The 16746-nt window shown below is 34.2% G+C and overlaps 2 protein-coding genes across 3 annotated transcripts in view; one reads left to right on the plus strand and one right to left on the minus strand.

Annotated features, from left to right (window-relative positions):
- LOC149795263 (uncharacterized) overlaps positions 1-12495 on the plus strand; it is an 87985-nt gene extending 75490 nt beyond the window's left edge. The window contains exons 17-20 of one of the 2 annotated variants that reach the window (XR_016422296.1): positions 429-492; positions 6125-6224; positions 7579-8239; positions 8519-12495. Coding sequence is in view for 1 of the 2 variants with exons in the window: in XM_089964995.1 (XP_089821121.1) it covers positions 429-492; positions 6125-6224; positions 7579-7620 (206 nt within the window). In the remaining variant the exon portion in view is untranslated. Of the gene's footprint in view, positions 1-428; positions 493-6124; positions 6225-7578 lie in introns of both variants that reach the window. The other variant, XM_089964995.1, reaches the window with a different exon arrangement.
- Positions 12496-12617: 122 nt separating this feature from the next.
- The window catches only part of LOC149795264 (uncharacterized), a 56450-nt gene continuing 52321 nt past the window's right edge, over positions 12618-16746 (minus strand). The window contains exons 11-14 of the mRNA XM_089964996.1: positions 16405-16542; positions 15932-16010; positions 15440-15556; positions 12618-13181 (exon numbers count right to left, since the gene is read on the minus strand). Of these exons, the coding sequence (XP_089821122.1) occupies positions 12996-13181; positions 15440-15556; positions 15932-16010; positions 16405-16542 (520 nt within the window). The 3' untranslated portion in view covers positions 12618-12995. The remainder of the gene's footprint in view (positions 13182-15439; positions 15557-15931; positions 16011-16404; positions 16543-16746) is intronic.

A 16746-nucleotide genomic window follows, 5' to 3' on the forward strand; every position in this document is an offset into this window, starting at 1 on the left:
TGATCTAACGATTTGGATGGCTGCTGTTTACAAAATAAGATTTTCCAGCTTTTACTTCAGTGACGTTGTGCTGAAACATATGTATTGGTAGAAATGTGTTGAAGTTGATTCTTCACAAAAAATTAAAATGTGACGGTCAGATGTGATCTGATAGCACATGTGATCAGACATTGTCAGTTAGTTACACATGTTTGCTTGACTGACATATTTTTTTTCAGCATACAATATTTAAACCTTTGGAAATTGAAAATTCATGAACATCAAGTGTTTTGATAATACTGCATGCATATTGTTTTTTGTGTGTTCCATTTAAAAACATTGAATCACATGAAAGCAAAGCACAATTATATTAATTTACAATATTATTTAATTTATTGCACAGGTGTAAAGGCTATGCAGTATTTACTTTCTTTATTTTCTCTTTCCAGAAAACTTGCACAAGCCAACCAGGAGAACGTTGTCAAAGAATGAAATGAAAGAACACACTGGAAGGTAATATTCAGTGTTAACCTTATACATGGTGCAGCATTTCACATCTGAATCAAAATACATGGGTTTGAGATTTCACATATTAATCATATAAATGGGGGTGTGATTTCACATCTGAATCATATGCATGGATCTGGGATTTCACATCGGAATCATATGCATGGATCTGGGATTTCAAATCCATACTTGGGTGTGGGATTTCACAACTCAATCATATACATGGGTGCTGAGTTTCATATCTGAATCATATACATGTCATTGGATTTCACATCTTATAATATACATCAGTGGTGGATTTCACATCTGAATCATGTACATTCAAACCTGTCACTAGTAGCTCAGACCTGCCAACTGTTAAGATTTTGCCGTAAGTCGTACGAAAATTACCCTTAAATTATAGACTTAGGGCATACTAGCAAAGACTATGGAAAAATGATCATTGCCAAAAAATCCGGATAATTGGTTCATCCATTTTTTATTTGGATCCGGGTTTCATCTTAGAATTAGTGAAATTAGTCAGGGAACCAGACTAACTTTAGAGCAACACCCCAGATGGTTTAAACTGCACCTATTTGTTCCTGCAAAGCGTCTGCATGATCAAACTGTTGATTATAGAATTTTTAGAAATGGCGTCCAGAAAGCGATGCATGTTTAAGACGAAAGGGAAAATAAGCTTCTGGAAATGTGTTAGTAATCAACACAGAAGAATATAAAGCAGTATTCAGGTTCCTGTGAATAAAAGCTGGAAAGGACACAGTTACGTTTATTAAACATCATGTGCCAATTTGAGTATATCTACGTGGTGGGAGATATGATTGCTGTTGTCATGTGAAATGGAAAAGAATTTCCAAGAATTATGTCAAGTGGAGAGATAGCAACAAGCCATTGAGCTGCATAGGGTTTGGAACTAGAGTTTGTGCAACTGTACTAGTGGTAAATAAAGTCTACTTGTACTTTACAAACGTCTCAGTTAAACATAATGTTTATCGTCAATGCAACAAACTTTTAATTACGTTTTACAGCTTTACAATAGCAGTTATTGATATTTTGTTACACCTTATTGAAAACTGGTCAATCTTACGGAAAAAATCATCTGCCTTACTGTTGGCAGGTCTGGTAGCTACTCATGTGAAATGCAAAACTAGCTGTTGCACACAGGTGACTACTGTGTGCAGGTTGGCCTTTCAATCAGTTTTTGAACAAATACCATGCTTTGAATATTATTATTATTATTGTTATTATTATTATCATTATTATTATTATTATTATTATTATATCAAGATTGTTTTATGTGCACTGTACAACAAAAACAAAATTGTTGGTATATTTGTTCTCACCCAAATTTATGTTCCATACAATATTACTGTATCCAGTTCACTTTATCCATCCTATAAATATTCATGATCTTAGTTTGTTCCTGCTTTAAAAACAGTATCTTGATTAGTTGCACAGCTCCCCAAGATAAAAAGACAATTGACTTATGTGAGAAGCTTGTGATGAACAGAAAATCAAAGGAAGATGTGTATCATTATTCATGGTGACCAAAAGTTCACCTGCCTTTACAGACATGTTTAAAATATTTAATGACCCAAATGAAAAGGGATGTAAATCATATCTCTACTATCAGACAATTTTTTTCTTCTTCAGAGATAGTTTTAATTCACAGGCAGATAGAATTTATCTAACTATAGATGTAACACTGGCACAAAAGGTGACTATTTCTGCTGCAATAACACTTAAGTACCTTTTACTGCATCTGGCAAAAAAATTGCTTTGACCCTCTGCCCATTGAAAAACTCCCTTGTTTTTGAATATGACATTGTGACACCTGTGAGCAGCACTATCAATGTAAGTGGAGTATGGAGAGATCAAGTGAGATAAGATATGTTTACATGTCAATTCTTGTGATACACAATTTTCTAAACAACGCCTTTCTCATGAAGCAAAAGACTTGGCATTCACTGCTGCAGCTACATGCCAGTAAGACTGCTTAAGCCAGGGAGAAGCCATTATTTGGTTAGAAAACACCTGGCCACTGACCTCAAAAGGCAGATCACTCTTACATACAGGACATTTGTACAGGAACTTTACCAGGGAAAATTAGAATCACCATTGTGAACAGGTGAATGGACTAAAGGTGATTGTTAGGACAGGTTTGACTGTATATGGGAGTGGGATTTCAGATCTGAATCATGTACATGGATGTCAGATTTCAGATCACAATTATATACCTGGGTGTGGAATTTTATATATGAACCATACACATGGACATGGGATTTCACATCTGTCATATGCATCAATATGAGATATATGTGGTGTGGAATATGTTGTGGTTTAATGCCATTTTCCAGCACATGATAGCTATGGTTGCCAGTTTTATCTGGTGTAGGAAGAACCCAGGATAAGCCTGGGAAGAGCCACAAACCTATGGGAAGCTACTGGCAAGCTTTACAACATACCCATGTCAGTCAAGTCTGAGACTTGAACCCACATGGACAGAGGCAAGATGTGATTTTTCGGTAAAGGCAAATGCCCCGGACAACTTATATACATAGGTATGTAGGATTTCACATCTGAATTGTGTACATGTGGGATTTCACATTTGAATTGTTTATGTGGGTGTGGGTTTTTACACCTGAATCAAATACATGGGTGTGTGGAATTTCACGTCTATATCATGTACATGGTTGTGTGGAATTTTGCATCTGAATCATATATGTGAGGGGAGATTTCACATCTGAATTCATGCATATGGCTACGTGGAAATTTACACCTGAATCGTATATGTTTGTGTGGGGTTTCTTGTCACAATCATATACATGAAGATGAGTGGGGGATTTCACATCAGAATCATGTACGCGAATAGAATTTCCCATCACAGTCATATGCATGGGTGTGGAATTTCACATTGGAATCATACATGGGTGTGGGATTTCGGATCAGATCACATTCATATCATTGGTGTGGAATCTCACATTGGAATCATACATGGGTCTGGGATTTCTGACCAGATCACATTCATATGCATTGGTGTGGAATTTCACATCACAATCACATACATGGGAGATAACATTAAAATGAGCATAAAATGTTGTAGCACCAAATTTCACCATGTGGTTTTAAAAGAATACATCATATATACTTGAGAAATGCCATTCAAGGTTCCAGATGTGTTGATTGGAACAATAGTTTGTTGAGTTTGTGTTATTAAGTTCTTAGCCCATTGGGGGATTTTCTTGACATATGGCAACTCGTGTGAAGAATTCTTTTTCACTCATTTAATAGATACGGCAACATAGGTAAGGAATGTTCAGATATTTAGCATTTTCCGAATATGTCTGTGTCATTACAACGAGCTTTGAAAGTGTAATTTACAAAAAAATAATTTTTGTAAAATACTTTTTTTTAAAGAATAATAAAACATTGCCATTTGAGTATTTTAATTGCAATACATGTAAAAAAAAAAATCATTAGCCTGATAATGCTTTCCAGTGTCTTCAGGTGATGGTCATGTGGGGGAAATTTCTCCCTTGTGGCATTTTCACATCTTCAAACAATTCTGTGTATAGGAATGGGAGAAAATAGACTGTTTCACAAAAGCAATCTAGATCACAGATATAGTACAGCTGAATGAAAGAAATTGGATTCTTTTTGTGGACATGACAAGAGGAGCTTACTGAATGGACTGTTGTGTATACATCTCTCCATTAGCTAAAGTTTGCCATTGCCACTCCTCCAAAACAACTTCAAGGTTTGTCCTGAAAGTTTGCTGACACATTTAGGCCATGGCCTAGATGGTTCTAAATAAAATTGGTACTGCTTTAACATCCATTATGCCCACCACAATGGGCTTGTTAAAAATCTTGTTTTAAATAGATGATCACATCAACATGGGGTTTTCTCTAAAAGACTATTTATTATGTGTAGTTGGTCCTAAATGAAAATGAGGCCAATCTGAAATCCATTATGGCTTTCACTGTGGTCATTATGAAAATTGTGTTATCACTAATCTCCAGAATGTATGGTCATATTGACATGTGAGCTTTTCACTAAAAGACATGTATTATGTCTTGTTGATCCTAAATACAAATGGTGCAGCTTGGACATCTAGGATGGTCAGAACTTTGGCCATCCATCTTGAAATAATTTTTATTGCTGCTTCCCCTAAATGGTTGGTTGTATTGATATGAAGTGTTTTCACTAAAAGGTTTGTGATGTCTGGTTGGTCCTTAGAAAATGGTGCCAAACTGACATCCAATAGTCACCATGGCAGCCATCATGAAACCTTTTTAACACTGCTCCTGAATGGAAATTTGTAGCGAAATAAGGGCCTAGTTAGTCATCAGTAAAAGTGGTACCAATCTGATATTCAATATGGCAGCCACCAAAGTCAGCTTCAAAATCTTATCGCTACTCCTCCTAGATTGATGGTCATATCATCATGGGTTTTTTCACCAAAAGACTTTTGATGTAGCTGGTCCTAAATAAAAAGTGTTGATCAGTAAGTTGATAACACCACAATGGCACTTATCTTGAAAACATGAACTGAAAGCCACATTGATATGGGGTTTTCACTAAAAACATTTTGTCTAGTTCTATACAAAAATAGTGCCTATCTGATATGCAGTATGGCTGCCTCAGTGTCCATCCTGAAAATTCTGTTATTTTAATTCATTCTACAGGGATGGTGATATCTGCATATATTAGGTTTTTCACCAAGACTTTAATAGGTTGGTCATCAATAAAAATGGTATTGATCTGACATCCTGTATGTCTATCATGATAGTCATCTTGAAAATCCTGTTATCACTACTCCACTATATTTAGGTCCATATTTACAGAATATTCACCAAAAGACTTCTTATGGTATCTAACTGGTCATAAATTCAAATGGTGCAAATCTAATGTCAAATTTGACTGCCATGATAGCCATTTTGAAATTCTTGTTATTGTTACTTCTCTTGAATTGGTGGTCATATTGGTACAGTATTTCCGTCAGAAGTCTTCTAATGATGTCTAGTTTGTACCAAATGGAAATGGGACTGATCTTAAATCCAGTATGGCCACCATAGTGGCCTATTTGAAACTTTTGTTATAGCTCAAGAATATCTGAGATGGTTTCAACACTCAGCAGTTAAAACAATGAAATGATCCTATCCAGAATTCAAGGAAATTCTTTTTTGACAGTAGAACATCAGTCCCTTTCAGGGACTGTTGTTTAATTATCCATATAATTTTCTCCAATTTAAGATTTAAAATTATATGAGCTGATAACTATACTATAGTGTTCCAGCTAGATAAAAATAGAGGCATGCACCCCCCCATGATGTCTTCCCCTCTGCTGTAAGTGCTCTCTCAACCCGCTTCTTCAGCTCCAGAGAGTCCACCAATTTGCTCTTCAAAAGTTTTCCCTTTTCCTTTCTCCATGTAACAGAAATGCCTCCTAAAAAAATGTCTTTTTTCTTTCAGTAAATTAATTTTTTTTATTATTTTTCAATGCATTGTAATTTTCAGTATGCTTTTGTTTGATTTTACTTTAGAAGAGATGATATTTTTGCCCTTCCTACTATAAGAAATTCCCAACTGGTGCACAGTATATTTAGCTAACTAAGGCATGTCATTTTTATGATTGCAGGATATACAAGAAACTACCGGAAGTTGTTGAAAAGGAGAAATTAAAGAAGAGAGCAGACGAGTATTCCTTGAACAGACTCAGAGCCAGGATTTTCAATAAAGTTAGTAGAGAAACTGAATTCTGTCATAGCAAATGCCTTCTTATTAAAGACACTTGTTAATCAAGGACATATATAAACCCATTTTCTTTGATTTTCATGCAAATACAAAAATTAAAATCTGTCCTCAAAAAATAGCATTATGTTGTACTCCCTTGAACATTTTTAATGCATTTTGCTACAGCCTCCAACTTCACATAGTTTGAGAAATGTTATTGGTATATTCAGAATGAATATTACACATGTCTGGGCCATTACTTTGTATTGGTTAAGAGAGATTTTCATGAAACTTTGCCTAAATATATATATCATGATTCATTGGTATGCCATAGCCTTGCCCACTGTCTCAAGATCACTGTTATGACAAGAAATTATAATTGTGTAACTTGTATCCTTGGCTGGAGTATAACTTTTGAACCGCTGAAAAGATTATAATACAAGTTTAACCTGTTACTTATCATGCCTGGCTATTGTATCATATATCGTAGTCACACCCTTTCCCAAGGTCATGGTCATGGTGGTAGAAAATTTAATTCATGCAATGTAACCGGTATCCTTGTCCAGAGTTTTGAATCAGTGAAGACATTTCAGTGGAACTCGAACCAGTTATATATATTATGTAGATAATGCACCACATACAATAGCCACACACCATTCTTCACAGTGAAGGTCATAGCAAGAACTTTTAACAACTTTAAATATTATAATGAAACTTTAACCAGCTATATCATGGCTTGATAATGTGTCGCATACTATAGTCGTGCCACACCCCTCAAGATCAAGGTCATTGCATGGCAAAATATAGATCACTTACCCTTACCCATGTACTGCTATAACTTTTTGAACCAATATATTTTAATGAAATATAATTTACTATATATCTTGAATTAAGAGTCTTTTCATACTGAGTCATACACCCCAGTCTTAAGATTGCAGCAGAGAATAATGTTAAACAATGGCCTGATTCATTATCCAGGCTGTCAGTTTTTGAATCCCATCATATATTTGCATGAAGATTTACTCTGTCCCACACCTTATAATACTGAAGCTCAAAGGTCAGGGTCATTAAGGAAAAGCTAATGTTACGGAGTTATGCATTTAACACCACATTCTTTGTTCTACATGTCTTTTCCTTTTACAAGTGTTGTGTGAATATCATGAGAGATATAGCTGAGGTGTTCAGATTTTGTATGAAAATGTATGGGTATCCACAGTATTTATATAACCTCTACACAAAAATACATACACCCTTGTGCAGCTTAGCATTCAACCTAAAAAAATTGTTTTAAAGGCAGGCACCTTTGATTTCTACAATAACACATTTTTCGTCTAGCATATTTTCAATCATATTTTGCAGAAAATCCTGCGAAAAGTTCTGAAGAAACCACAGTTTCAGTGATGTTGAGACAATTTGAAGCTCTGTATAAGCCATAGTTTTGGAGTTGTTGAGACACTATACATGTCCAGTAGAATCCATAGTTTTAGAGACAACTCTGACAAAGGCTTCAGCAAGATGCTTCATGTGGATGTGATTATAACAATAAGATCATTCTGTAGCAGTTCAACGTATGATAATATTTCTAGGAATCAGTTATCTGTTATCTCCAGTTATTGCTTTAGAAAGGAAAGAAAAAGTTTGGATTATGGTTTTCTCAAGGAAGTTCTTTTGTTTTTAAATCATCTCATCGGTGATGAGAATGCAGAAACCTATGCTTTCATAGTTTTTATCAGTGAGGGTAAAAGATTTATCTTCATTCAAATCAAGCTTGTATTTTTATGATAAAATATACAATCTTTATATAAGTGATTTGTTACATGTCAGTGTAAAGTGCCTTTCTTTAAACATGGATCAGCATTACTAAACTTGTCTCCATAATCCATAACATTTTTCCCTTCACGTTTTTTATATATCATACATGGTCAACAGAAGTAACATAAGCCGAGTATTATTTGGTCCACATGGACTGCTTGTTTCATCAAACTAATCTCTGCTTAATAATGCAAAATTAGTTATTCAAGTGTTAGCTGTCTCAATGAAAGACTATTCTGGATCCTCAGAATAAACTTTCAAGTCGCAATTAACTGATCATCAGAAGTACTCTTTCCAGTTTCAATCAGTATGGTATGGTTCAAAACATTTTTTTGAGGTTCTGGTGATCACGCCTTGTATACCATATTGCTTAAAAAGTTGATGAATAAAAATAACCATAGTATGTTAACACGAAGAAGCCTAGTTTATTGTTACGCTAAAATCGGACGAGAGTTTTCAGTAGGAAGCCTACACAGCTGCTTTACAGCTGGTCATATATTGCTATCTTGTGTACTTTTTGTTGACTCTTATCTTTTTCTTTCACAAGTGTGCTAAAGTGATAATTAAAACTGCATTTCTTATTGTTCATTATTTAATGGGGAAAACTCACATATTCATCATTTGAGTCCAGTTTGTCACAGTTTAGAACACTGATAGATACAGGTAACAATTGACATCATAATGATTCGTACAGAACTCTTGATAATGTTACTTAAGAAAAAAAACAACATGCATTATGACACTGCTATGTTTAAGTGTTTTTTTTGTGTAGTATTCCATATAATTTCTTTTAAGATTATGCATAATTATCTACCATGTAGATTCAGCTCTTTTGTTTATTATGTATTTTTACTAGGAGTTCTAGTCTGGGAAGTTGTTGCACAGTATAGTAACCTAATTTATATTTTTCTCTGGTATAATACTAGGTTTTGTAGATTATATATGTATTAGGTGTTAAAATAAAATTCATTACAAGTCTTAACATTTTAATCTGACAACACATATAAGTATCTCCAGTTCTATTTGGACGGTTCTGTGGTCCAAAAGATGCAGCCATCTTCATAGCTGAGAATAAGTTGCTTTTCAAGGCCATTCAAAGAGTGGTCATCTGCACCCTGTCCTTAACTTGTATGTTGAAGTAAGTGTTGATGCATGACCTGGTCCATGTATTGTCATCATGAGTTACACGACTCAGAAATACAAGACCTGGTTAGTGGTTAGCACTACTTAAAGCAAAAGGAGAGGCTTGGTGCCCAACATCTCTTTCGTTCGGTGAAAGCTTTGAAGGAGGACATAACCCCTGAAGCCCAGGCATCATGGTTCAAGTGGGCAGTATGCCAGGTGTACTTCTGTATCTCAAAAGATCAGATAAGCCTCATGAAGATTTCATTTTGTAAGATCAGTGTGATTTCTGCCAGCCTCACATTCAAACATTTTGATCCAAGACATAATAGAAACTATTGGCTACCATGCATTTAAAACTAATACTGGATTTGCCCAAATTTACTGTCAGTAAGGAAAAGTTTCTTTTCTTATCTGTGTATTGTTGTCATAGGTTGCATGAAAGTTGGTTGTGCTGTTGTCCTGACAGCAGAGAAGTTTATCCTATATGTATATATTCCAGCAGTTTTTCTTCTGAAGGGTTTTTGTAGTAGAAGTTGCCTGTCCATGCATTTCCTCCTATTACCTTAATGTTAGTATGATCAAGGAATGTATTTGATGGAGAAAGATTTTTTTTAAAAACAATATTCCTTACGAATACTTCCTGATCACATTACTAACAAACCCTTCCACACATACGAGCATCCTCTTTGATGTATCACTTGGCTTAAACTGGTATACATATAGATGATGGGTAGCCTTGTAGGAGTGGTAAAGGGAGGTAATGAGTATTTCCCTTTGTCTATATGTTATGGGAAATTTCATCTTTCTGGGATTGCTGGATTCAAGAGGTAACAGCATTTATTTCCTAACACAAATGTGATTGGCTAAGTATTTATAGAAAATCATAATTTACTGAAAGATTTACTGCATATGAATGAATCTTTTTCTCTTCATTTCAAATGTTGCAAATTATTTGATAAAATTGAAGTTGCAGGACTTGAAACAAATAATGTAAGAATATTTGTCATGATATGTGATATATTTAACTGTGATAAAGTTGTACAGTAGTCCAATTTACCATTCAAGTTTCAGTTATTCACAGGTGTACTGATGTAATTTGCTTTAACTTGCCTTTCACTTTTGAAGATTATTTGGGCTTATAAGATTGGAAATGAATTATTTGAGCAGTATCAAGTATGAAAGGTGAGTTCAGAACACAAAACATTTCTAAGTGGTCTGGGCATTAACAGTAAAACTAGTAATAAGCTGATGGTCGATGTAAAATATAATTTTTTGGTTGATTTTAGTTGGTACTGGTTGATTTTAATTTGTATCCAATTTTTCAAACAAGGTAAAAATAAGTTTTCTGATGTTTGAGTTGTTTATATCAGTTGAGAAAATTTTAGCCCTGTGTATTGCTGAAATTTTGTATATTGCTTAAATAGTTTTGCTTTTTCATCATAAATGTAAATTTTGATCCAAATAGTTACTTTAGTGGTAAATATTATCTTGGTTTATTTTTCCAAAATACCTTCTGTTGTAACATGAAGATTCATGTATTTATTTTGTAACATTTAACACCATTTTCAAATACAGTATGCAGAGGCCAAACATGTAGTTAATCATTTGTCATTAAAAATAGATTGTAGCTTGATATGAGTGTAAAATATGAGTTTTTTTTATAGCTGAACTTAATCATAGATCTGATAGTTGCATTGTTGATGAATAAACTGGTTTCTCCTCTATTTTTGCATGTATGAAAATATATCATCCACAATCCAGTCAGTCATTGGTGTAAGTTCGGTATTGCTAATCCTTTTAAACTACTGAGATGATTGCGATGAAACTTTACATTGCATGTTACTAACAAGATCTAATTGGTCCAAAATGAAAATGGTGCTCATTGGATATCAATATGGGGTTTCACTCAATGACTTTGATATGTAGATGGTAACTAACTGAAAATAGTGCTGTTATGTCCAACATGGTTGCCATGGTGGCCATATTGAAATATTTCTACTGATGTTCCTCCTGATCGTCATTTTGAGTCAGTACTTTGTATGCTTAAAATACATGTAAATGTTTTAATGAAAATCTTAAGTATTCCTATTTTACATATAGGCATTAGTATCTATGTTAACATCTTGGATATTGTGTCTTTTGCAATCAAAAACATTGATATTTGGATGCATCATAAACAATGTGTCTTGACCATACTAAAAGTAGGTTGCATTTTCACCTAATTTTCATGTTTGAGGGGCTTTTTTGTTTTCAGCTATTTGTTCATTACACCCACAATGTCTCTGGACTTATTTCAGTTACACTCCTGTGGATGTATTTCATGTAGAACAACTAATCCATACCAGACTACCTCATTGTACCTCATTGTAACCTAATTTTCATGCCTGAAAGACTTTCATTTTATTTTTCAGTTATTTGTTCATTACACCCTCAGTATCTTGAACCTATTTCACAAACACAAATTGATATGTGGATGCATCCTTATTGCTACCAATACTAGGTCATTATGACCTAATTTTAAAGCTTGAATTACTTTTGTATATTCAGCTGTCACACTTCCCTTCACTGATAAATCTTTGTATGTTAATGCATCTTCATGGGCAATATATAAACATTAGTATATCCCATCACCATGGTTGCATGGTTATTAGCTTAGCTGCACAATCAGTGGTTATTGGGTTCAAATCCTTTCAAGACCAGTTTGGTTGTTCTGGCATATTTGTATGCAAGGTACTTCACTTCCACTGCCTTAGCATCAATTCCTTTATAGCAATGCCTATGTTGTTAACTAGTCCAAGCATGCTCATGTTGGTGAGGTAAGAGGATTTGTGTTAACAGGTGAATCTCTCTTTATTTTCTGAATACTTATGACTGTAAGAAAAGAAACATACGCGACCAAACAATCTTTGCATTTACCTTAATATTAAATCCTGCATTAAATATAGCTAAACTGTGTACAATGTTACATGTTTCACTATGTACATGTTATTGTGCACACAAAAATCAGTTAACTAGCAAATGCATAGGTCTAAAATGAATCTTAAAAAACATGGCTGTATTGTGTATCTATGTAACTGAGGCTTTTGTATCTTTTTATGAATCATAGTGGACAGTTGTTTTTCTTTTTTTGTTTAGAAATGTCTGTTAATGAGGTCTTCCAAGTTTTGCAACAGTGGAAAAAAAACACCAAAAATACCTTTACTACCTATGAAACTCCTTGGCAATTGGGTCATTATGTTATCATGTATAGTTATTGTGATAAACTGATGGTCATTATGCCCAGTCCATGTATACAGTGTATTATATAATACCTCTTGTAAAATAAAATCAGAAAAGATTGTTGTGTTTTTTTAAAATTGATAACCTTTATGTATTGTAAGACAGTGGTAGACTAATGGTTGTACTCAACAGATGACATTTTGTGATGCCAGGTTACAACAGAGAACAGTTGAGAGAGGTAGTTCACCACAAACAATTCATGTAAATATGCTTTCACTCACAGAAGATCTTACCATCAAAGACTTATGTACAGAGGCTTGAAGATCCCAGACATACATCTGATTTATCATAAATGTTGCTCACCATGATGAAATATTACAGTGAAGGAGAGAATATTCTCAAACACAATATGTCTTCACTACAAACAGTGCATTACAGTGTTATTCTACACAACATGTAGAAATTGTCCTTCATTGTTGCTAAACTGATCATTGAGCTTACTACAAAACAATTAGGCCCATGTACAAGGTGTCCAAGCACTCAAATCAAGAAAGCATCTCTCCAACACTGATCTATGAAGCACCAATGATTAAACTCATTTTCTCTACATTTTCCTAATGTCAAGGTGTATTGAATCTCAAGTTACAGCTGACTGGGGATAGTCTGATAGGTGTATGATCCTGATCAACTTGATCTGTTGTTATGGAACCACAGCTGTCATCTATCCTGAGTTCTCTTCTCTGTGGTACACCACTGGTTCTTTCCTGTTGTATTTGCCTCAATATGGCTTTTACTTCCTCTCGATTCTGAAGATAAAGCACATACAAGTTATATAATGGCCATTTAACTAGATTTTCATCTGCATGTAAGCTAGTAAAACACCAATAAACTATCCAATAATTTTTAAATATCTGCCATGTCTGTTCATCCATCTTTATCACTATTTTGCTTTAGCTCAGTAATTCAAATTCTCCACCATTTATTATTACCATACTTTGCAAGTAGCTTGCATTTGGAGAAAGAGATAAGACTTGTTCTTAGACTGGAAAGAATATATATAGCATTTCAAAAGCAAATCAGCACAATCCTGGCTATACAATGCAGTTTAAGCATGTGAAAAAGGTATAGAACAATAACAATAAGCATATAAAAAGGCACAGAACAATCATATATAAATGACACAAAAAAGCAGTAAAACATTTTTTTTAAAGTCAGATTTTTGTTTTCCATAAAAAGCTTAACAGTCCAAGACATTCTTAATGTGAATATCATCATGGGACACATTCCATGGCAAAAAGACTGCCTCTTATTACATGCAAAAAAAGAGAACAATGGGCCTGTTCTACATCTTGCAACCTGCAGGGGGATGGACTGAAAGAAAGAAAATTATTTCCACACAAGAACTTTGCTTCATGCAATGACTAAAAAAAGAAAATATATTTCTACATGACATCTGGAGCTCTTTATAATCTACTTTAACCAAACTTTGTGGATGGCTTGTATTTTGCATCAATGAAGACACCTATTTGTACTAGGGTCAAAGTCACAGGGACCGAAAGAAAAAAAAATGATGTCCACAGATCCAGTGAAGAACTGTGCTGTGACTAAACTTTTTATATGGCTTGCATTATGAACAAGGAAGACCCCTATTGGTTTAGGTGTAAAAGGTCAAGGTTTCAGGTAATCCAAGAAGAAAAAAGTTCATACAAGAACAATTAATCAATGTACAAATATTTTACCAAAGAGTATGTATCTACTTATGGGAATCTCTCTCTTTATCAAATTTAGTGCCCCAGCTAGAAATGTGTCACTGAGGTATTAGCTAAAAGTAGCACCTTGTATGACTCGAAAACTTTTTCAAAATGAAGGGGCTGGGGGGGGGGATAAATGTGCATGTTTGGTGGCCATATGACTTTCTATCAATAGTGAACATGCAAAAGGACATTCAACATGTATTTTACATTAAGCAAACATGATCTGGAGAATGATCAACAAGAGTACTGTGAAAATCAGTTTTCCTTAGAGGATCACTTTTTGTGAATTTCATATCTGATACAAATTTAAAGACTACACAAACAATGATCTTTTTGTTACTCCTTTCCACCATTTCTATGAATTTAAGCATGGACAAAATCTCATATTTGTGTAATACTCCTTCACACCAAATCTATGAATTTAAGCATGGACAAAATCTCATATTTGTGTAATACTCCTTCACACCAAATCTATGAATTTAAGCATGGACAAAACCTCATATTTATGTAAGAATACTCCTTCCCACCAAATCAATGAATTTAAACATAGACAAAACCTCATATTTTTGTAAGAATACTCCTTCCCACCAAATCTATGAATTTAAGCATGGACAAAACCTCATATTTTTGTAAGAATACTCCTTCCCACCAAATCAATGAATTTAAGCATGGACAAAACCTCATATGTTTGTAAGAATACTCCTTCCCACCATATCTATGAATTTAAGCATGGATAAAACCTCATAGTTTTGTAAAACCGTGAAAACTGATACCCACAAGAATAAAGTAAATTCATAACTTGGTGGTGGGGGAATAACACTCCTCAATTTCTTTTTTATTCTGATGGACTGATAATCAACATTTCCCATCATTCAAACCATTTCTACAGTCCTCAAATGAGTCTGAACAATTAAAGCTTTGTTCCTGTGCAGTCCAGTTATGCTGATCTGTCACCATGTTTTGTTCTGAGTGATCTTGAATAAATTGTTCCCATGACTACATCATGTACATCAAATTGCTTTATTTATGCTTTAATGACAAAGTCGTGTGACTAAAGACTGTTTTGAGAAGAAAGTTACAAGACTGTGTACCATTTATATTTGCTTATAAGTTGAGACCAAGATCAAGCTCTGGCATGACATAACATACCAGCAGATTAGGGTCTGTACAGTTTGTTAGGAGTAATCAGGAGAACAATGTAGACCCTAATCTGCAGGCACATTATGTGACAGCAGATCAGGGTCTATGTTGATTGCTGATTGCAGTTGGATTCAAACAAGCAAATTTATACAGTAATTTCAGCATTATACCTCAGTATATTCTGCACACTTCTGTGCTGCATCATATGCCTCGTCCAGTTGTCCATTTGTCAGGTAGAAATTAGCCAAGTATTTGTATGCCTGACTCTGATCCTCATAACTGAAGGTCTGAAAGAAAAATCATTTATTGGTTACTATATGCCATAAAATCTGCTATTGTGACAATTACTTATTACAATCAAAGGTCAAGTAAAATAAGTTCCATTTATACATAAAATTGTATGTAGTAAACCTGCATACTCGTCCAATTATTTTACAAAGATCATTTCTGGTTGGTCCCCAAAATGAAGATGAAATACTATCTGCATATTTTAAGGAAATGTGAAACTGAAACTGTCAATGTTTGATCGCTCTCTCTCTCTCTTTCTCTTTCTCCAGCTACTACAAATACAAATCAAACACTCAATGATAAACAAGGGCTGTATTGCACTGCCCACATACATACACACACACACACCACCTCTGTATCCCTGATAAACTCACCCCTTGTATGTTTGCTTGGTTAATAAACTCCGAGTATGCTCCAGCTGCCAGTTTGTCCTCATGGAGTCTCTCATGCAACCTACATTATGTATGCATATAAGATGAAAAATAAACTAAAATTTACTATAGCACCATATATTCTAGAGTGAATTGCCTACACCAATGATGATAAAGTTAGCTTCTCTTGAGAAAACGAGCATCAAATGGTTTAATTAGACCTGAATACAACATTACTTACTCAGCAGATATTGGACTTTTGACCAAATGAAAAACATTCAACAAAAGTATATGCACATTTATGTAAAACTTTGCATTTGCTTCATGATAAAAGCATACAGAATGCCACAATTCAAGCAAATTAAATTTGAACAAAGCTAAGATCATTTTTTACAATCAAAATTGCTGGAATGATTGATATATATTTTTTGTTTCAATTATTTAATCAACTGCAACAAAATCAATGTCTACCTTACTTTGCAAGTTTAATGAGAGCTGTTCCCTCCACATCACCAACACTGTGTGCTTTCCAAAAGCATTTCTTGGCCTCCTGTAATTTATCAAGCTTTTCATATGCTTCTCCAAGAGCAACAATCATCCGAGAATCATTAGGTCTACAATGAAATAACATCAACCAATGATTAAACAGGTTGACAACTAAGGCAAAACTAAAACAATAAACATTGAGTGAAAAAGAGAAAAGACAACATTACATTACCAGTATCTTTTAGAAAAGTTACACTCATAGACTGTTTCTTTCTATGTTTATCAGAATCATGAATTTTCATACCAAAAATGGCTACCGTAAACATTATCAA

This window comes from Sinohyriopsis cumingii, chromosome 7, assembly GCF_028554795.1.
Source record: "Sinohyriopsis cumingii isolate HCF-2022 chromosome 7, ASM2855479v2, whole genome shotgun sequence".
Taxonomy (NCBI): Eukaryota; Metazoa; Mollusca; class Bivalvia; order Unionida; family Unionidae; genus Sinohyriopsis; species Sinohyriopsis cumingii.